Raw genomic sequence first — 21,669 nt, 5'->3', positions numbered from 1 at the left:
TGGTCCTGGTGCACATGCGCGGGGCAGGTCTGGGGGTGTGGCTAGTGGGCTCCAGGGCAGCCCAGGCTCACTGAGCAGCAGGATCCACCCAGTCCCTGCAGGCTCAGGGGCATGAAGCCAGTTCAGGGGCTCAGGGGTGCATAGACCCTTCCCTGCAGCCATGCACACCTGTGCCCAGCTGCCCCAGGGAACTGACAGGGGCTTGCTGGAGATGACGCAGGCGCAGAGACAGATGTACAAAGGAGGCAGCCCCATGGGAACGAGTCTCCAGGGACCCATCAGAGCCTTGCAGCCTGCCCCGGAAGACCCCTTCTCCAGTGATTCCTGTGCCCACAGGCGGCTCTCTGCATTGGCGCGCTTGCAGGCACCAACGCTTGGTAACCATTTTACAGGAAGGTGTGTGGGTGTGTGCACACCTGGCCTCTGGCCCTGCACCCGGGATGTGGTCCTGTTCACACCCACAGCCGCCTCGCTGTCTGCACAGCGGTGTCCCCTTAGGGAAGTAGCGCCGTGAGCGCCTGTCATAGGGACCCGCGCGGTCTGTCTGTGGCCTTTGACACCACTAGGATGTGCCTTGGGGAACCTGTTCACACTTCCAGTGAGGGGGCATCCAGTGCCTTAGGGAGACGCGGGTGCTGTAGTCAGCGCGAGCCTGGCATGCAGGAGCAGTGAGGTTTGCGCCTACAGTGACTCCCACGAGGTGGCCTTGAGCTTGGCAGGAAACAGGGCATGGCTGGCCGAGGACACAGGCGCGTTTCTTCCCCAGGGACTCCCCTGCCCGTGCTCCAGCTAATCTGACCAGGCCTGCGCCTCCTCGAGGAAGGAGCAGAGCCTTGACTCAGCATCTGCAGAAGGTGCTGAGCACTCACCTGTCCCCAGTGCTCTCAGCCACTGCTCCACTGAAGGACAGGGAGGCTGGCCATCCCGCCGGGGAAGGAGTGCCCGTCTCTCTGGGTCGATATCCCACACCTGCCACTCTCGTGAGCACTGGGGCTGTGCTGTGGCTATTGTGGTGGGGAGACATGGCTCCTCGTGGCGGGTTTGGCTGGAGTTCGGTCAGCAATGCCCATCTGCCCTGACAGTAGCCTCCCGCCCTGCTCTGCAGACCCCTGGGAGGAGCCTCCTCGGCGAGCGGACGGCCGCCCTGATCCCAGGCTGGCACTCCGCGGGTTGTCCTCTGTCCTCTCCCTCTGTCTGTGGCTTCCAGACCAGGCTGCGGTTCCCAGGCTCCTGGGCTGGATTTGGTCAGTTTCTTATCGGGCCTACGGAGAGCAATTTCCAGGAGGAAATTTTGAGGTTCTAGCAAAGTCTCCGAAGTTCTCTGCAGTCTTTTCAGGCCCTCCCTCAGCCTTTGACCCCCGGGTCATCCCATCAGGATGGCGGAGGCCCGGTGGCTGTCACCTGTCCTTGGCCTGCCCGGAGAGCTCTCGTGTGCCTGCCGAGGAGCAGCGGTGGGCGCTCACCGCCCCTGACTGGGGTCTCCTCGTCCTGCTTTTCAGGAGCCTCTGTGCCGCTAAGTAGTGAGGCTCGGTTAAAAAGAAGGTGCAGAAGACTCTCAGTAGGGTTTTCAGAGGCTGGAATCTCGGCTCCCGACAGTGCCCGCGGCCACGGTTAGAGCACACTTTGATCTGTGCAGTTTGCTTGGATGGCGGGGCTCACAGACCAGCCACACGTGATGCCTGCTGGCGCCATTCTCTCCCCCGATTCGTCCCCAGCACACACTGATGGGGCTGACTGGGGCCCAGTCACTGGAAATGCAGGTCCCCCTGGGGCTCAGGCACTGAGGCCAGGCGCCCTTGCCCCCCTTAACCCTCTGTGGTCTGACCCTTCCTTGCAGGAGGCTCACAACCGCATCTCCAACCACGTGCCCCTGATCATCCAGTTCTTCATCCTGAAGACGTGGGGCCAGCGGCTGCAGAAGGGCCTGCTGCAGCTTCTGCAGGAAAAGAAGTGTGACTGGCTCCTGAAGGAACGGAGCGAAACCAGGGACAAGAGGAAGATGCTGAAGGAGCGGCTGGCCCGGCTGACCCGGGCTCGGCGCCGGCTCGCCCAGTTCCCCAACTAAGTGGGCGCTCTGCAGCCCTGGGCACTTGGCACATTTCGGGAGAGCAGGCCCACACCTCCCTGTAGCTGCAGGAGATCACTGTCACGGTCCCCAGCTTTAGCCACACTGTGTAGGCAGACCTCTGCTTTCCCCAGATAGGCATCAGGCCGGCAGAAAGAGGACAGTCCACCCTCCACGCCCAGGGCACAGGCTGGGCAAGGGTGCCAGCTCCTGACGGGAAGCAGAGACCTCAAGCCCAGGCCCTGCCCTCCACCCTCCCCTGCTCCTGGGAACAGCACGGGGCACTGCCCGTGTCTGCACCTCCCCACCGGAAGCAGCTTGTTAGGGGCGGCCAGGCCAAGGTAGGCGGCTCCTGAGGGCTCCGCCCCTCCGTGCTAATAAACTCCCTGCTTCCTCAAGCTTCTCTGGCACACTCTGAATCTGGGGGGAGAACGGACACGGCAGCAGGAGGACCCATGGGGCAAGGATCGGGCACAGCAGCTGCCCTGGGGGGCCAGGTGGGGAAGAGGGACAGCAGAGCCCACCGCTCCCTGGGCTGCAGCCAAGGCAAGGTTAGAGAGCTGAGCGGCCGTGACCCGGGCATCCCTGCTCTCCACGGCCTGCAGCCGTCCTTACTGGCTGGCACCTGGTCCACACGTGAGGCCCTGAGGTCCCGGTGATGAGGGGGCGGGTCAGGGCCTGGTGCCCAGCTCTGCCCGACGTGGTCCTGGACAGCAGGGGCAGGGGTCCACGCCTGCCGGGGGAGAGCTGCAGAGTCCCTGTGGCTCTGAGTGTCAGCTAGGGCAGGGAGAGGGAGACGCCAGCCACACCCTCACGACCCTCCAGGACAGGGCTCCAAACCCTGCTGCTGCCGGGTCTCCCTCCCCGAGGCCGTGCCAGCTACGGGCAGGACTGGGGACTGAGGGTCGTGAGAGGCGGGACACCAAGTCCCGTGTCGGGATGGGACGACAGAATTGCCCAGCCTAGGGAGGAGGAGCCAGGGAGGACTCCCGGGGTGTGCTCTAGGGACACACGCGCTGGACTGTCCCCAGGGGCCTGGGTCCCTTCTACAGACGCACCCCAGCCTGCCTGCTGGGGCAGGGCTGGCTTCAGGCCCCATGCTCAGTATTCAGCTTGGAGTAGGGCGGGGCCGGAAGCGACCCTGCCCCTCCGTGCACACCTCACCCCGGGTCTCTTTTGACCCTGGACCCATGCTCCTTGGTCTTTTGGACAGTTCCAGGATTTGCTTCCAAAAAGGGCTGCAGTGGCCATGGCCGCGCACAGATCACAGGAGCACTGGCGACCGTGGCCCAGGCCTCTCGGTGCTGCCTGAGCACGGGCCGGTGGGCTCCGAGGGGCGGAGCTCAGGGAGGCTGGCGGTGGGCTCGGCTGCAGGTGGAGCTCTTACGCATGCGCAGAGGTCGGGCGCGCAGTCAGCCAACAAAGGTGCCCAGGGTGTGGCTGCCCCAGAGCCCTGGACTTCCCAGCTCCTGCCTGGGGAGCATTCCTGAGCCTGGCGCCTTGGGGTGGCCACGCCCTCTGGTGGTCGCCGAGGAACTCTCCAACCGGGTCCCTCCCTTGCCAGGCCCCACCCTGGCCAGCATTCCAACACCTTAGATTCTGCAGGACCAGGGTGGGAGTCAGAGGCGCCCGGGTCGCAAGGCTTCCGCTTTGCTGGGTGCAGTTCTCCCGGAGATGCCTGGAGAGAATGGGAGGAGCAGTGGGAGACCCTCTGGTGTCCCCCCGCCCCTTCCGGGCAGTCATGACCTACCCTGTCTCTCCAGATGTGTCCTCAGCTGGGAGGAAGGGAGCGCCTCGGGGCCTCTCTGCCTGACTTCCCTGGAAAGGGCCGGGCTCAGGTGAGGCCTGGGGCTGCCTCCCAAGCTCCACCCCCGAACTCAGCTGCTGCTTCCCACTCCACGGCCCCTGACCGGCCTCCAAGTCCTGCACAGAACATACTAGAACATGCAGGACGCTCCCCAGTGACCCCACTGCAGCAGGTCTGGGCTCTGAGGACCCGCCGAGGGGTGCGTGTTGCGGCAGGGCAGGGGAGGGTCCAGGCAGAGCAGAACTGACCCCGCGCCCCCCCCCTTTCCAGAACACAGGGAGGGGCTGGCATGCAGGAGGTGCCCAGTCCATGCCGGACGGACCTGTGAGCCTCGTTATAGTGATTTCAGTGCTAGGGTAGCTCAGCCTTCAGTAGGTCCCCTCGAGCACAGAGCCTGGCACTGGTCCCCAACTAGCCAGCGGAGGCCCCACTGCAGGTCTGGGCTCCCCAAGGGTGGTGGATCCGGCCGCAAGCCCTCCACCAGCTGGCATGGAGCGCCACACACCCTGGGAACCAGGGTGGCCGGATCCCTGCTGCTCTCCTGGGAGCAGAGCCCTGTCCAGCCAGCGCAAAGGGTCCTCACGGCAGAGCCTGGGCCCCGGGACAGAGCCTGCTGTAGGTCTCCGGCTCCTGAGGCTCCAGTGTGGGGCTGGGCAACTCACTTCAAAGGTGCCGGGCTTACATTAGGGGAGTTTTCAGTGTGACCTTCCGAGTAGCATTGATCTGGCCCTTGTCTCAAGCACCAGGTGCAGGGACACCTTGGCCCTGGCCCTGGCCCTGGCCGTGGATGGCCCCTCTGTATGTATGGTAGGACTCAGCCCCCAGGGAGGCGCCCTGCCCTCAGCTCTGGAGAAAACCAGCCAGGTCCAGTGGGCCACAGGAGAACCAGGAGGAAGTGCTCTGAACATCCTGGGGCCTAGCGCAGGGACACCATCCCCAGGACTCAGCAGAGGGATTCCAGCCCTCTCTCCAGGCTGGGCTCGGGGACCTCCCCGCTGCTGTGGGAGGGGGTCAGCACAGGGCGGAGCTCTACTCTAGTGGGCATTCTGATTAATTTATACTAACCCACCCAGCTGTGCCGCTTGCAGACGTTAAGGACGGGGCCATCGGCTGATGCCTGGTCTCTACCTTCTGGCTGGTCTTTCAAGTGAAGTCACCTCTCCGGAATGCACAGTGCTGTCAAGGGGCCTCCCCAATAAGAAGGCCCCATGAGAACGTCCACAGGGCACTTGGACAGCGTGGCTCCTCCAGCCTGCTTGCCCTTATTCATGAGTTGCCTGTCGCTAATATTTATTAACTAGGGGCACTGTGGTGGACACCTGCAGACCTGGGGGGGGGGCGGTCCGGAGTGCCTCCAGCAGAGGCCAGCAGGGGGAGCTGTGCTCCTCCTTCCAGCTCTGACAGTGAGTCCTGCTCAGAGCTACTCAGGGTTCAGCGTTTGCATTTTTGTGCATTTTTATTCTGATTTTTCCTGCTGGAGAGCTCTGGGGCCAGCTTGGCCGAACCTGGCATCTGAAGCACAGAGAGGCAGAAACATGTATCGGGAAACGTGTTGGTGACCTTCACCCAGGCGCTCACTGTCTGCTGGGTAAGAATCCAAGGATGCATGGGAGAGACCTTAAGTGCATGTCTAGGCAGGAAAAGTGGTTCTGGATAAATACTGGAAAAAAATCATATACTTTATTTGCATGATACTTTACAATTGAACCTTACAGCTCAGCACAGACACCAGGTCTCACCCAGACTAGGAGCACTGAGGAGCCCCCTGCAGGGTGCCCACATACCTGTTAGGAAGGTCCCTGGGATGCTTTTCCCAGGAGCACAGAATGGAAGCCGCCTCTCTCTCCCCTCAAGCTCAGGCCTTGCAGCTGCCTGAGAGTGGGCGTTCTAGGGGGGCTGGTGGAGCTACTGGGAGCCAGGGCTGAGGTTGAGGCGTCCACACCCCACCTGGCAGAGAGCAGCCCGCCGCCCCCTGCTGGTACCCCAGGCTGCTAGGGCCCGCAGGACGCCTGCACTGGCCTTCCCTTCTTTATTGCTGGTTTGGGGGCTTTTCTCCCACACCAACTTCTGCGGGACCTTTTGTCGAGAGCCAGTCATCCCACGAGAGGCTCAAACACCCCGCTGCGCATACTGGACGGAGTTACAGTTTTAAAGAGCCCAGTGCAGGTGCACTTCCCAGAGGCACCAAAAGCCCAGGTTCCAGGAGAATCGAGGTAGTGAGAGGAGAGAGGTGACTCAGAGCCAGGGTGCCTGGACTGTGCAGCCCAGACGTGACTCAGAGCCAGGGTGCCTGGCCTGCGCAGCCCTGAGTCCTCCGTGCACCCAGCCTCCCCAGGAGGAGCCAATGGAAAAGGGTCTGCGAGGTGCTGGGCTCAGCCTATTACCAGGGCCAGGGGAGGCACGGGCTCCGGGGAGACTGGAGGGGGGCATGGGGAGAGGTCAAGAGCCAGGCTGGATGTCCCCAGGACACCCAAAAGCAGGGTTATGCACTGCCGTGGTCAGGGTGAGCACATCTTCACCTGCCCAGGGCTCTGCCTGTGCACCTGGCAAAAGGACAAGGTTCTGTTTCTTCTCAGGAACCATCTTGTCACTGTCCCAGCAGGGCTGGTCCCTTAGTGTCCATGTGGGAAGCTGAGAAGGTCCTAAGACACGGCCAGCTGCAACTGCTGGGACAGCCAGGCCTGGCCTTCCCTGGGTGGCCTGTCCTACCCTGGAGGTGGCCTTTCCTGGCCCCGAGACCCTGCCCACCTCCCTGCCTTCTCTGGTGGTCACCTCCCCATGTTTATGGGGCTCACGAGTAAGATCCACGGGGCCATGTCACCCATCCTTGGCACTGCGCCCCGCGCCCTATCTGGACAATGGACAGGAATAGGGGCACCGCAGTCTGCACAGGACGTGGACAGCACCAGCCAGGCAAGCACTATTTAATAGAGGCGGGAGGACCTCTGGATCATCTGGAAAGGCACATCTGGCCCAGGGAACACAGGTCAGCCCCTTCATCGTCTCAGGACAAGGAGGTGGGGACCAAAGCCACCCGTGCAGATTAGCTGTTTGCCTGTTCAGAAAGGAGAAAGAGATGATATTACTTTCTTAGACAAAAACAGAAAAAGCCCAGTGTGGTGACGCATGCTTGTAATCCCAGCATTTGGGAGACTGAGCCAGGAAGATCACAGTTCATGGAAGCCTCAGCTGCTTAGTGAGGCTCTCTGCAACTCAGTGAGACCCTGTTTCAAAATAAAGAATAAAAACTAGTGCAGGGGGTGTAGCTTAGAGATAGAATGCCCCTGGGTTCCACATCCCACCCCTAGTACCACGAAGAAGAAGGAGGAGAACAACAGCTAGGGCTGGGCATGTAGCTTAGAGGTAGAATGCCCCTGGGTTCCATCCCCGTACCACACACACACACACACACACACACACACACACACACGCACACGCGCGCGCACACACACACACACACACACACACACACACACACAAAAGCTCCAAGGTAGAACAACCAAGGGGGGTGGGGGACAGGTAGAAAATTATTTCTTCCCCTGTAAGACTTATAAACAGAGTAAGCAAGCTTGGGAGCACAGGGGTAATTCCTTCTCCAGTGTGGAGGCCTGGCTTGAGTGGAGGGTGCAGTGGGCACCAGGCTACAGGGACAGGCATGCAAAGATGGCCTCAGCACTGCCAGACACAGGCCTCTATTTGTCCAGTCTGGCCAAGGCCACTGACATGCCTCACAGGGTCACCACGGGGCTGCTCTGCACCCACTCTGTCTCCTGCCGTGAGCCCTCTGAGCTGCCACGGGCCTGAACACTCGTGCTGGGCTGCCCCTCCCATCAGAAGGCCAGTGCGCCGTGGCCCAGGCCCCACTCCCTCCTCCTCAGTGCTCCCAGACACAACTGGACTCGCCTATGTCCGACCACCTTCCCTTTGCCAGGTGAGGCCTGGCCCAGCAACCAAGCGACAGCCCTGGGCCAGGGTGGCATTTGAGAGGACACGGGTCAGGATCAGGCTTCGTGGGCAGCGCACCCGGTCCTGGCCCTGTTTCAATGCTTGCACACTTAGGAATCGTGACAGGAGGTGAGGAGCTTGTCCTCTCACCAGAAGCCCAGCTCCAAAAAGGGCTGAATAGAGGAAACTGGGGTGTGAGAGGCCCCGAGACAGGGTGCTGCAGCCCTCACCTCCAGGCCAACCCTTCCAGCACCCCGAGTCAGGCAGGGGCCACCCCTCTGAGCAGCTTTCCCTGTCCCTGGCCACTCCTCCACCTCCTGAGATGGGGGTCCCCCGGGCTCCCTTAGGAGCCTCGCATGGGAGGCCACCCCACCCAACTCCTCCCTCTGCCCTCTGCGCTCACTGTGGCTTAGAATTGATGGGGTATGGGGTGACCTGGCAGCGGGGCCTGCACCCATCCCTGAGGATGCCTGCAGGTGGGCAGCTTCTGCTCTCAGCACCAGGGCACCAGGCAGGTGAGGCCAGGCAGGGGGATGAGCCCTGGAGAGGCAGGTGCGGAGGGGGGGTGCAAGAGGGTGGGGAAGTGACCCAGCAGCCATGGGAAGAGGAGTTAGCTTGGTGCTGTGGGAGGTGGTCCAGCTTCCTGCAGCAGGCACTGGCCTTGAGCTCAAGGAGCCCAGTACTGGGTCGGGATGACAGGGGAATTACCCTCATCTGTCGGTAGATCCAGTCTGTAAACACCGTCACGTTTCCATACACGCCGGGTCTGAAAGCCTTGGCACATCCGGATCCCCAGCTCGTGTCCCCGATCAGCCACCAGATGTCATTCTTCAAAGTGACCAGTGGCCCCCCGCTGTCACCCTGAGGGACACAGCCCGTTACCCAGAGCAGAAAGGAAAGTTGCAACCAGGCCCCCCGGGCGCATGCAGAGGGCATGAGGTCGTGGGTTCTGAATGGGTGCGTGGGTCCTGCCTCGCCACCTGTGGGGGCCCATGAGAACGACCCATGAGACTGCACAGCAGCGGATTCGTGGATACCAGCCAGTTGTTACTCATGGACTACTATGTGTCAAGAGCTGGGTCTACAGTGTTCCTCAAAAGGCTCACGTGCCACTTCTGGGCATCTACCCAAAAGAATGGAAAATGAACTCCAAGGCTAATGCAAGTGCATCTATGTTCATAGCCGCACGATTCACCATAGCCAAACTGTGGAGCCAGCCAAGAAGCCCATCAACGGACAAATGGATTACAAAACTGGGATATGTGCACAATGGAATTCTACTCAGCCATAAAGAACAAATTTATGTCATTTGCAGGGAAATGGATGGAACTGGAGAACATTATGCTAGGTGAGATTAGTCAGTCACAAAAAGTGAAAATCGGGGACGCCCTCCCTAATATGCGGAAGCTAGGGAGAAAATGGGTCATAGGAGGAACTCTAGACGAAAATGGAGAGGTCAGAGGTGAGGGGGGTGGAAGGGGGAGAGGGAAATCCCCTAATGTGCATGATGGACGTCACAAACATATCAAAGCCCATCACTGAGCCCAACATGAGCAGGAGGGCGGGGAGGGAAGGGGGCGGGAATTGGGGAGGGGCTAAATGAGTGATGTGTGCGTGTACGCCTCCACCATCTTGTACCCCATTAAGATGTACGACTGCAAAGCACCAACTAAAAATAAAAAAGGCTCATGTGTTAAAAGTATGTCCCGAGGACAATCATATGCACATATAATTGAATCAGGGCTCAGGGCTCATCAGTGGGTAAAACCCGCTGGAGGATTAACCATCTGAATGGGTTTTCTGCACAGTAGCTCCGGCGCATAGGGCGTGGCTGGAGGAGGCAGGTCACTGGGGCGTGGCCTTGGACTGTCTGTGGTCACCTCCCATCACTCCCTGGGCTCCAAGAGATGAGCTGCTGCTTCTGCTCCCATGTCTGTCTTGGAGCTGGCCGGCCATGGACTATACCTCTGAAACTCTGAGCGCCAATAAACCTCTCATCCTCCACGTTGCTCAGGTTGGGTATTTCATTCACAGCGGTGGGCGCACAAGTGGACTAGAACCCTGCTCGTGGTTTCAAACCATCAAAACTCTAGTTTCTGTTCTTTTGATACTTTCATCCACTAGGAGCTTTTCTCGAGGAAGCTGGGGTAGGTGGGTCTGCAGTACCACCTGCTCCTGTGACTTGCGGCTTGCACAGTTAACATGCTCCCCCTCGGCTCCCAGAGCTGATTCCCCCAAAGAGTTCAGTGACCCCAGAGAACTCTGTCCCTCACAGGGGGTTGGTGGGAACTGGAGAAGCCTGGAACTGAATTAAAACTTGTGATTACCTGGCAGGAGTCGATGCCCCCTTGCAGATATCCTGCGCAGACCATGTTCGCTGTGATCATGTTGTTGTAGACATATTTACTGTTGCAACTCGAGGGCTCGATTAGGTACACCATCGCGGCATTCAGCACATCTGAGGTCTTGCCTAAGGACAGGGGCAACGGGCACAGGAAGAGTGGACATCCCTCCCGGAGACCACCACACCTGCTACGTAGATGACCACGACCCTCTCTCCTCCTCCCCACTGCCTCCCTCAGCCCATCCTAACACAGAGCCCTCTCCCAGTGTGCAAGGCAGGGCCAATATGATTTTGCCCCTAAGCAGATGGGGAAATTGGGGCCTAAAGGCAGGATGAATTACCCACAGTCACCAACCATAGAGTAGACCCAGAATTCACACCCAGACCTCCAGCTTCTTTTTTTTTTTTTTTTTTGGTGGTACTGGGGGGTGGAACCCAGAGGCTTTTTACTTCCGGGCTACACTCCCAGACCCATTTTATATTTTATTTGGAAACAGGGTCTCACTAAGTTGCTGAGAGCCTCACTCAGTAGCTGAGGCTGGCTTCGAACCTGTGCGATCCTCCTGTCTCAGCCTCCCAAGTGCAGGGATTACAAGCGTGCGCCACCACGCCCGGCTTGACCTCCAGCTTCTGAGCCCCATGCTCCATGCCCATGGCCGCCAGCCTGCCTGTGGGAGCCTCACCTTTCTCATAGGTGGACCCCCACCCAGAAATCCAGCTCTGCTGACTGGGCTCCAGCATCATCCCGGGGTTGGGCAGACACACCGGCTTCACTCTGTCTGTTTGGAGAACGGTAAGCCTGTGAGCCGGCCTGGTCCAGCAAAGGCCTCGGGCGAGGGTGCCACCTGGTGAGTTGTTCCCATGGACCCTGCCCAGAAAACCCCGGGTCCCAACGCATCCTGGCACCCTGCCATCTGTCCTGACAGACCCCTCCCTCCGAAGGTGAGGACTCCCTCAGGGAGAGGTGCTACTTAGAGGTGGAGTTACATGACGGCTCAGCTCAATAACACACCGTGAATTTCCCCAGGTGACACAGGGCCAAAGGACAGTCAGGAGCAACGTCCGAAAAGCAGATGGCTCCACCCAGTGCTGGCCACCTCCCCGTGCCGCACAGATTGGCTCCCTGTGCCTTCATTCCCCATCCTGAACACCAGCACCTCGGGGGAGGGGCAAGGTTCTGCCTCATCTTTTCCTAGGTAGGGTCAGAACATTCCAGACGCCTGCATGGTCCAGAGCAGGGGCCAACTATAAACTAAGGGAAAGGCCGTCTGCATACATTGTGATTTTTCAGGTCTATCACTTTCAGAATGCATTGAAGAAATAAAGCCATATTTGCAAATTCTAGACCAGGAGTTGACAACTGGGCCTGATTTGGTCCCCCACGCATCCCCAGTCCGCAGAGTATTGGGGGGACCATACACATTTGGCAATGACTGGAGATCTGGTTCATTGTCCCGGCTGGGCGTGCTACTTCCCTCTAGTGGGCAAAGGATGGAGCTGCTGCGAGCGTCCCACAGTGCTCAGGGCACCGGGCAGCAGTCACACAGTCTACAGTCATATATGAAGTCATCCATACCAACTTCAATATTCTGTACGGGGGGGGGGGGGGTGTCAGGGTGGGTTCTGGAAGAACACCCACCAAGTGCTGTGTGTGTTTCTATCACTCGGGACCTCATTATGATGTATAATTATAAATTTATAAAATAATTCACTCGTTCCCAAACGTCCACCCGACCGAGGTTGAAAGTCCCGTTCCCCACCTCTACAGGTATGGGTGGACTCATGGCTCTGCACCACGGAGAACACTCCCAGTGGCCTCTGTTTCTCCCCCACCGCCCTCAGCACATCAGCCTCTGCTGAGCCCTCCTCTGCACCAATGCAGTGCCAACCCTGCCCTTCCCCGCATCTCAGCACGAGTCTGAGATTACGTCCAGCAGCATGTCTTGAAGACCAGCCACACCACCGCACCGCCGAGCCGCACATACCTGTGAAAGTCAGAGGTGCCTGCAGCTTCATGAGAGCGATGTCATTGTTCTTGGTCTTGGAGTCGTAATTTGGATGAGAAATCACTTTTTCTACCCGGTGTCCATGTCCGTAGAACATGAAGGACTGTTCCAAAATCCCCGCAAACGCCGACCAGTACCGAGGGTTGTTGAGGGGTCTGGGAGAGACACAGGGACCACACCCAGCATCTCAGACCCACGGCAGGAGACAGGAACCTGATGGTCTTTAGAAACCACAGCTGGAGCCACTGCCGGGACCTGACAGCTGCCCAGCGCTGCAGAGGAAGACCGCGGAGAGGCCCTCCCTGCCTGCCTCCACGCCAACTCCTGCTCCCACCCGGCTCTGGGCCTAGCAGAGGACCCTGCTCCTCCTGTCTCCGCACCAGTCACAAACGGGGCCTGAATCCTGCCCCAAGCTCTCAGATCCCATTAGCTGCAGGACTGGGTCTTACTAACCTCGATATCCCAGAGCATTTCCTGGCAAACTGAGGGTACTTAATAAGTGCATGCTCAAGAACACACCTGGAGTCTAATATCAATCAAGATATTTTCTTTATCCAAGGATTTTACTTGGGTTTTTTTCTGTGTGCGTGGGGGAGGGGGGGTCTGGAGATGGAACCCAGAGGTATTCAATCTCCAAGCTACATCCCCAGCCCTATTTTTTTATTCTTTATTTTGAAAAAGGGTCTGAGTTGTTGAGAACCTCGCTAAGTAGCTGAGGCTGGCTGTGAACTGCAATCCTCCCATCTCAGCCTCCCAAATGCTGGGATTACAAGTGTGTGCCCCACGCCCAGCTTACTTGGGGTTCTAAGAGGACCCCAACTACTCTGGGGTCCCCAGAGCCTGGGGGTGTGGGGGAGGGAGGTGTGGACTCCTGCGTAGGAGGGTGGCTTCCTGTACCTTCACCACAGCCCCGGGACTAGCAGGGCATACCTGGGCACGGTGCAGATGCCCTCGAGCAGCCTATCCAGGGTCACATAGCCAGGGAAAGGCTGGGCAGGGGGACGAGCCAGGCTCAGCCTCATCCTACAGCTGCAGCGTATGTCTCAGCGAGGCCCCTGCCAGTAGGGGCAAGCCTCGGAAACGCTGCATGTGAAGGGGCAGAGGGGAGGGGCAGCGTCTCCCACCAGAGCTGACCCTGAGCGACGCCGCACTCAGCCACCCTCCCCACCCATCTGCAGGGCAACGCTGTGACAGAGAACCTTTAACTGGGGACCACAGAGAGCCTTCTGCCAGGATGCTCGTGCATGGAGGAGATGAGCCCCCGAGAGGGCAGGGGCTTCCTAGAAGGGCAGGACAGAGCTCAGCAGACAGAGGGCCGGACGGAGGGAAGGCTCGCCGCGCCATCCTTCAGCACACCCGTCCCATCCCAGAGTCAGGGCGCAGGATGTGATGTGCTCTGCACACACTGGCTAAAGGGGTGGATGGGCAGGCGAACGCGTGTCAGGTGGACGGTCCCTTCTGGCGCTACTAGGGAGCTGGCACCCTTCCTCTCTGCTCCACCCACAAGGACCTGGCAGTTTCAGGTAAAAGATTTGGGTCCAAGTTCCTGTGGCCAGTGCCACACGTCAAACCCAGGAATCCGCGTCGCCCCGCCTCTCCCCCACACCTAGACCTCGCGGGACGCGTACGTACTCTTCCACGCAGTGGGCGGCCGTCACGATCCACTCCGGGGCGATGATGGAGCCTCCGCAGATGTGAACGCCTTGGATGTGCAGGCTGACCTGCCAGGGCCACTGGCCCGCGGCCGCGGTCGTCCCTCCCACGATCCTGCTCTGCTGGCTCCATGAGGGGACGCCACACTCTGAAGGCCACAGCACACACCCGTGAGCCCAGAAGGGTGGGGCGGAGGGGATGCTCCCCACCCCCGCCGTGCACCACTGCAGCAGGTGCACAGGACCCCCTTCCCAGGGGCCTGCAGCACCTCTTCTTTCTGTTTGGCCTGCAGAGGGCTTCTTCTGGACTCCTTTTGGTGGGGGAGGAGGGGATGCTCCCCAGCCCCCAGAGAGCACCACTTTCCCTTGTTCTGGGTTCTTGGGAGTTTCCATGGGGCAGGCCTGGGAGGTCCTTGGCAGGCAGTCGTCTGGCTGCTGGACCCTACGTGATACCTAAAAGGGCCTGAGCGCGGCCTCAGGGAAGCTGCCCAGTCTGCCAGTGTCAGCCCTTCCAAGGAGAGGCTGAGTTGCCCGGGGGCAGGATGGGGCAGCCTAGTCCACACTTACAGACAGGTTGGGAGCCACAAGCTGTCCAAACACAGAAATGGAGTGCTCATATCAAAGCCACCGTGCAAGCTTCCGAGGCTCTCTCTCCTTGGGAGCCTCAGAGGTGGCTGAGCGCCGGGTCACACTGCCACAGAGCCTGCAGCACCGTGCTCCAAAGGCTTGGGGGCCACACAATGGCTCCCCCAGTCTCACTAAAGTGCCCCCTCCCCTTTCTAAGAAGGAGTCCAGGGTGGCCCAAAGAATAGGGCCTGTCGTTTCCTGACGTTGCTGGCCATAGTGGCCTGGTTCTTGGACCCAGGGCTGAAGATGTCTGATGTGTATCAGAATTCAAAAAGAGATGCTTGTTTGGGCAAGGGTGCTCTGGGCGTACGCCGGCCTGTTTACCACATCCTTCCCCTATCATCTCCCCCAAAGACACAGGGGAGAGGCTTCCAAAATTAGGATGTTTCCTGGTTAGAAGCAGGAGGACTTACCAATGCAGCGTAAAGAAACCACTGTTTTGGAAGGACAGGTATCACTGCAAGAGAAGAGGGAGATTCCGTAATACCTGGCTCTCAGACACGAGGCTTCCCCAGTGCGTTCTCTCCTGTCTCCCCCAAATGGAAGGGTCCACGGCCCTAACATGACGACTCGATCCACTTAGGGCACAGCAGTGTGGACACTGAGTTAAAGTACCCGGCTGGAAATGCGACCCAGGACAAGTTGCTTAACTCCCGGGTCCCTGTTTCCTTCACTGGTAAAATAAGAATACATGTCGGACGCCTCTAATCTGAAAACCCAAAATGTAAAAAAAGAAAGAAAAAAGAAAGAAAGGAAGAAAGGAAGAAAGGAAGAAACCCAAATCTGAAATGCTTCAAAATCTGAATCGCTCTGTGCACCTGTGACGCTCCGATTGGAAGCCCCGCGGCCAGCCTCGTGAAGGGCCACAGTCAAGACGCGGGCACGCAGTGTCTGAAGTTCCCTTCAGGGTTTGTGGATAAGGCCTGCATGAGTGGGTTTCCTGTTTAGACTCTGGTCCCATCCCTGACATGTCTCATTGTGTAGACTCAAAATTTCTTTATTCATAGTGTGTGTGTGTGTGTGTGTGTGTGTGTGTGTGTGTGTGTGTGTGCACGCGCGCATGCACGCGCACTCGCGTGTTTCTGGAGGTTTGAACACAGGGTATTGTACCTCTTAGCTACATCTCTGGCCTTTCTAAATTTTTGTTTGTTTTGTTTTGAAATAGGGTCTTGCTGTGTTGCTAAGAATCTTGCTAACTTGCTGAGTATGTCTTGAACCTGAGACCCTCCTGTCTCAATATTACAGGCATGTGCCACCGCATCCAACTGCAAATATTTCCAAAAAAAAAAAAAAAAAAGAAAACAAATCTGGCCCCTTGTGGTCACAAGCATTTCAAACACGGATTCTCACCTGCACTGCTGGCTCACAGGGCGGCTGAGGGCTGAGCACCAATAGCGTGAGCTTTAGTTTTGCTCTTAGATTTTTTTTTTTTTTTTGTGGAACTGGGTATTGAACTCAGGACCATTCTACCTCTGAGCCCCACCTCCAGCCCTGATTTTTATTCTTTATTTTGAAACAGGGTCTCATTAAGTTGCGAAAGGGCTCACTAAGCAGCTGAGGCTGGCCGTGAACCTGCGATCTTTCTATCTCAGCCTCCCAAGTCCTGGGATTACAAGTGTGCGCCACCACGCCCAGCTTGGAATTTAAAATCAAAACTGATGTTGTCAGGAAGCCATTTAGAAGCCTCTCATTTCAGATGGTGGCTTCTCATTTGTTGCACAGAAGGTAAATACAAGTAATACTTTTTTCCCCAGGAGAAGAAACATGAGTTCTTTGTCTGGGAGTCAAACTCCCTAGCTTGTAGATAGAAAAGAAAGAACGCGTGCACTGCGTCCTACAGAGAATGTGTCCCGGCACACCAGAGGACGGCAGTCTGGCATCTGGAGCTGGGCTGGGCTGGGCTGGCACTGGCCGCCGGGCCGTGATCTGCTAGACTAGACCATTCTGAATTGGAGCAAAGACACACACGCGATCCCGTGCCAGGATCAGGGGCCTTGTCCAAGGCGCCAAAAAATAAGCTAACTTGGCTGACCAGCTAACTTGAGAGACTGGCCCGGCCACCAATCACAGCTTTAGCCTGGCTTCCTTCCAAGTGCCTTCTAGAACACCACAACAAGACAGCCAATGACAGGCTTCCCCGCTTCCCGATAGGGTCCTAGCAGACCAAAGCCTCCCAGAGCCTCTCCAATCCCAGCACTAGTCCAGGTCCTGCCACAGTCCGGCCCAACACCCTCTTCCTGAGACTCTCCACTGGACACCTGTGACTGCAGCCCTGTCCCTGGATCTCTGGCCGTGTGACATTAAGAAGGCCAAGCATTCCTGTTAAAGGAGACATTTTCTAAGAATCCTAAGCCCAACATGCCTCTGGGAATGTAGACGCCATTCAGGGGACCCTAGGGAGGAGTCCAGCCTGGAGATTCAGGCATCAAAGGGCGACCCCGAGGCCCCCACTGCGCCCCGCGCAGGTAGACAGCTGCGCAGGTAGACAACGGCCTCCTCTCCTTTCCTCCCAACCCGCCGGCCACCTTGCGAGTTCCCAAGCCTCTTGCCAAGGGATGGCAGCCTTCCTCCCCCACTCTGTGACTTCCTGGCCCCCTGATTTCCTGGGTGAGGAAGAAGACAAAGAGCCACTTGGCGTTTACCAAGAGCCCAGACAGCTGAGCTTAGTCCTGCTGTTGGGTGGCACAGCCGGCAGGGCAGCACAGTCTCCCTGGGGCCAGTGCTGCCACATTCCCAGGGACCACCGGGCTCCCTGCACATGGCCCCAGAAATCAGGACTGCAAGCCTGCCTCCGCCTCCCACTCAGAGGACGGGGTCCTGAAAGGCAGCGCCTGGGGCTGGGCGCTGGGGCCTGGGGCCGAGGAGGGCTCATGTGCAAATGACACGGCAGCGTTGCCCACATGCACACCACCCCTCACGAACAGCGAAGATCCTGCAAACGGTAGGAAGCTAGTTAGAGACGGGCGGACAGGCTAGAATGGTGCCAACCCAGGGCACCTGAGGAAGGAGGCCAAACAGGCCCTTTAACCAAAATGGCGACCCTTGGAGAACTGTAGGGGGTATCAGAAGGCTAAGCCCCGGCAGGGCTCCCCACAGGTCCCCTCGCCCTCCCCGTGGGAAGGAGAAACAACACCAACTCTCAGGTTCTAAGAGGTACAAGGGTACTGAGTACCAAGGTACAAGGGTACTAGAGTACTAAGATACAAGGGTACTGAGTGCTAAGGTAGAAGGGTACTAAGTACTAAGATACAAGGGTACTAGAGTACTAAGGTATAAGGGTACTGAGTACCATGGTACAAGGGTACTAGAGTACTAAGATACAAGGGTACTAGAGTACCAAGGTACAAGGTTACTGAGTACTAAGGTACAAGGGTACTGAGTACTAAGATACAAGCATACTAGAGTACTAAGCTATAAGGGTACTAAAGCACTAAGGTACAAGGGCACTGAGTACTAAGGTACAAGTACTAGAGTACTAAGCTATAAGGGTACTGAGTAATAAGGTACGAGGGTACTGAGTACCAAGAGTGCTAAGGTGTGGCTGAGAGCCCTGAGCTGTGGTGAGAGGAGACGGTGACTCCCCCAAATGCATGGGCACTGGGGAGAGGCTTCCAGGCTGAAAAGCCTCACCACCTGGAGGACTGCAGCTGGCCCCCACACAGGACACCCATGCCTCGGACCCTCTCTCTGGAGCAGAACTGCTTTGTTTCACACCATTTCTCAGGTGGGAAAACAGCCCCTTCCTCTCTCTCTTTCCCTTTAACACAACCCAAACCCTTCTCAGGATGCAACCCCCCGACTCTCGAGGCAGCGTTCACTCCCCAGAGTCGCACGTTAAGTGCTAAGGGGGCAGAAGCTTAATCAAACTCCTTTTTTTCTTCCAGTACTGGAGATGATGGAACCCAGGGGCATTCTACCTCTGAGCTATACCCCTTGGTCCTATTTTTAGTCTTTTTTTTTTTTTTTTTAGGAGTAAAGTTTTTGGGGTTTTTTTTTGGGGGGGCTTAGTACTGGGAATGGTCAACCCAGGGGCATTCCACCTCCGAGCTACACCCCCAACCCTGGTTTTATTCTTTATTTTGAACCAGGGTCTCACTGAGTTGCAAAGGGCCTCGCTAAGCAGCTGAGGCTGTCTGTGAGCCGCGATCCTCCTGTCTCAGCTTCCCAAATACTGGGGTTAGAAGCCTGAGCCACCATGCCCGGCTAGTATTTTTATTTAATTTATTTATATATATATATTTTTAAATACAGTCTCACTGAGTTGTGAAGGGCCTCGCTAAGTAGCTGAGGCTGTCCGAGAACCGCCTCCTGAATGCTGGGATTACAAGCCTGCACCACCACGCCCAGCGGACCACCTTCTTTTATTACTGTGTCCCCACCTCCCTAAATAAACCTCTCAGATCCCACCCCCACGTGTGCTGTTCACATGAATTTCCTCCATGCAAAAAAGCAAGGAGAAATGCCCGAGGGACGTGGCGCGCATGCGCAAAGCAACAGGGGTGGCCAGTCCTCCTCCCGCCCCCTCCTGGCGTTCAGCTCTCAGGCAGGATACCTGCCGCTCACATCTGCGTCCACCCACTGTGCAAAGCGCCAGTGTGCTGTCCAGGTTCACACAATGGCCCTAAAGGACAGCAAACACTTGTCAAACTGAACCAGCCACTCACACCAAGGCCCCAAAGTGCCAGGCCCTATGGGACATCCTCACGCTGTGGCCCGTGGCTTGGAGCCAGGGGCTGATCCTCCCACCAGCCTAGGATAGCTGGACACTGGAGTTGGGACCCTGAGATGTTCCTCTGGATGTCTATGCCACACCCCTAGGAAGTACGCCTTATCCCCCTCAACTCAAGGCAGAGTTCACGCCCCAAAGTCCTAAGTTAACAGTATTAAGGGGGTAGGAGCTTAACAAACTCTACTGTCTTAATGGGGGGGCCCTTGGGAAGTAAGAAGATCAGATGAGGTCACTGGGTGGAGCGTGATAGCTAAGTCCTGAGGGCTGTCCAAGGGAAGAGACCTGCAGGCATGGCGCTCCCTCGGTACAGGGATGTGATCTGGGAGGTCCTCACCAGAGCCTGCGCCATGCTGCTTGGACCTTGGACCTCCAGAACCATGGGCCCAAATAAACCTCTTTTGTTTGTAAAATTGCCTGCCTCCAGTACTTTGTTGCAGTAATGCAAAGCTGACAAATGCAGTGCCCAAGCACAAGGCATATCTCTCAGAGTCTGGAAAACGGGGGGGGAAAATGTTGAACCTCAATTTTGCAAGATTATCAGTTGCCAACAACCAGGCAGGCTGCAGAGGTCACAAACAAAATAGTAGAAAACCCTCACCTTCCTAAGGATAAACCTAGAGTGGCTGAGAGCAGGGACTCCTGCCTAGCGTCCAGTCTCTTCCAAGCTTGAAACTCATTCAAACCACAGCTTGGAGAAACCAGCTTAGGATGGCCATGTCTGCAGGGGCTCCCGATTCTTCTCATTAGCAAGTTCTACGGAGGGAAAAAAGAAACCGCCAGATACCTGTGGTAGAGTTTCTTATAGAGATCGATGTTGCCTGCACTAACGTTCAGCTTCATAAAGCTGGTGGCCCCGCTGTCATCCACGATGCCTCGGCTGGAGTAAAAACTGTTCCTAAAAAGGACAGAAAACCTCATTTAAAACGTCGGATAAGTTGTAAGCATTCAAAAAACCAAAGCGTACCACAGACCCTTCTCGGACGATGTTCAGAACAAGAGAGGTCTTGTTAGCATTTTGGAGAAAAAAAAATCACATGTTCTAATCAAGTGACACTATATTGTGACCATCCCCTTGTCTGGTGCACCATCAAGCTGGGCGTGGTGGGCACGCTTGCAATCCCAGCATTCGGGAGGCTGAGACAGGAGGATCGAAGGTTCACAGCCAGCCTCAGCTACTTAGTGAGGCTCTCTGCAACTTGGCAAGACCCTGTTTCAAAATATAAGAATAAACGCCGGGCGTGGTGGCGCACGCTTGTAATCCTTGTGCTTGGGAGGCGGAGACGGGAGGATCGCGCTGGTTCAGAGCCAGCCTCGCTGGCTTAAGAGACCCTGTTTCAAAATAAAAAATAGGTCTAGGAGTGTAGCCCGGAGGTAGAAGGACTTCCAGGAATCCCAGTACCACCACCAAAAAAAAATTATATATGTATATGTATATATATATATATGAATTTTTAAAAAATCGGGCTATGGGTATAGCCTGGAGGTAGAATGTCCCTAGGTTCCATCCCCAGATAAAATAAAATAAATTCCTACATCGGTCACATATGTTTCTAATCAGGATAAAGATGAGAACAAGGGTCTGTGGGTGCATGTACATCATCTAGTAACGTGCACAGAGGTTAAAGTGTCTCTGTAGTACCATTCCAGCGGGTTCTGAGCAATGGCGGTGTCACTGAGCAAGTCCTCTCTGCAGGTAGCGAAAGGATGGAAGAACTGAGCTCAGGCCGGGCCTGGCGGTGCACGCCTGTACTCCCAGTACTTGGGAGGCTGAGACAGGAGGCTCGCAGGTGCAAGGACAGCCTCGGGAATGTAGTGAGACTCAGCAACCTAGCGAGACTAAAACAAAACAAAAACAAAGCAAACAAACAAACAAAAATAGGACTGGGGGTGTAGTGCAGAGGTAGAATGCCCCCAGGTACCACAAAAGTAAAAAAAACCCAGCTAGCTCAGATGCCAACTTTTTTCTTTTCTTTTTTTTTTTTTTTTTTGCAGTACTGGGGATGTAACCCAGGGACATTCTCCCTCCAAGCTACACCCCCCAGCTTTATTTTTTTTTATTCTTTATTTTGAAACAGGGCCTCACTGACTTGTAAAGAGCTTCACTAAGTAAGTAGCTGAGGCTGTCCGCGAACCCCGATCCTCCTGTCTCAGCCTCCCGGATGCTGGGATGACTCGGATGCACCATCACGCCCAGCTCTTCCTTTCCTATCAGGTAGCAGTTTGCATTGAAGCGAGGCACTGGGTCACAGGGAACACCTCACTATTGCACAGAATTCCAGGGGGGGTACCCCGTAAAAGGAGAGCGACCCCCCAGCAACAGGACCCTTTGCCCTGCACCCGGGGCCCGCCGAGCCTTCCCAAGTGCCACAGCTCATCTCCTCCCAACTCATGCTGAAACTGGGTCCCCACCTGGACGGCGTGGAGAGGTGGAGGGCCCTTAGGAGGTATTTGGGTTTCTGGGGCTCCGTGCCCCCAAAGGGCCTCACAGGGGTTC

At 57.0% G+C, this 21,669-nt stretch overlaps 2 protein-coding genes across 2 annotated transcripts in view; one reads left to right on the top strand and one right to left on the bottom strand.

Moving 5' to 3' along the window:
• LOC308263414 (interferon-induced GTP-binding protein Mx1-like) overlaps positions 1 to 2,065 on the top strand; it is a gene marked incomplete at both ends in the record, with an annotated part of 57,472 nt that extends 55,407 nt beyond the window's left edge. Inside the window, one exon of the mRNA XM_080696441.1 lies at positions 1,838 to 2,065. Coding sequence (XP_080552567.1) covers positions 1,838 to 2,065 — 228 coding nt within the window. The remainder of the gene's footprint in view (positions 1 to 1,837) is intronic.
• Positions 2,066 to 8,216: 6,151 nt separating this feature from the next.
• The window catches only part of TMPRSS2 (transmembrane serine protease 2), a gene marked incomplete at both ends in the record, with an annotated part of 29,484 nt that continues 16,031 nt past the window's right edge, over positions 8,217 to 21,669 (bottom strand). Inside the window, 7 exons of the mRNA XM_080696440.1 lie at positions 8,217 to 8,678; positions 10,145 to 10,287; positions 10,845 to 10,940; positions 12,147 to 12,322; positions 13,800 to 13,968; positions 14,860 to 14,903; positions 19,960 to 20,070. Coding sequence (XP_080552566.1) covers positions 8,217 to 8,678; positions 10,145 to 10,287; positions 10,845 to 10,940; positions 12,147 to 12,322; positions 13,800 to 13,968; positions 14,860 to 14,903; positions 19,960 to 20,070 — 1,201 coding nt within the window. The remainder of the gene's footprint in view (positions 8,679 to 10,144; positions 10,288 to 10,844; positions 10,941 to 12,146; positions 12,323 to 13,799; positions 13,969 to 14,859; positions 14,904 to 19,959; positions 20,071 to 21,669) is intronic.

Source organism: Muscardinus avellanarius (assembly GCF_963383645.1).
Source record: "Muscardinus avellanarius genome assembly, chromosome: 5".
Classification (NCBI taxonomy): domain Eukaryota; kingdom Metazoa; phylum Chordata; class Mammalia; order Rodentia; family Gliridae; genus Muscardinus; species Muscardinus avellanarius.
Note: the sequence above shows the minus strand (reverse complement) of the source record. Positions and strands in the feature narration are given on the sequence as shown.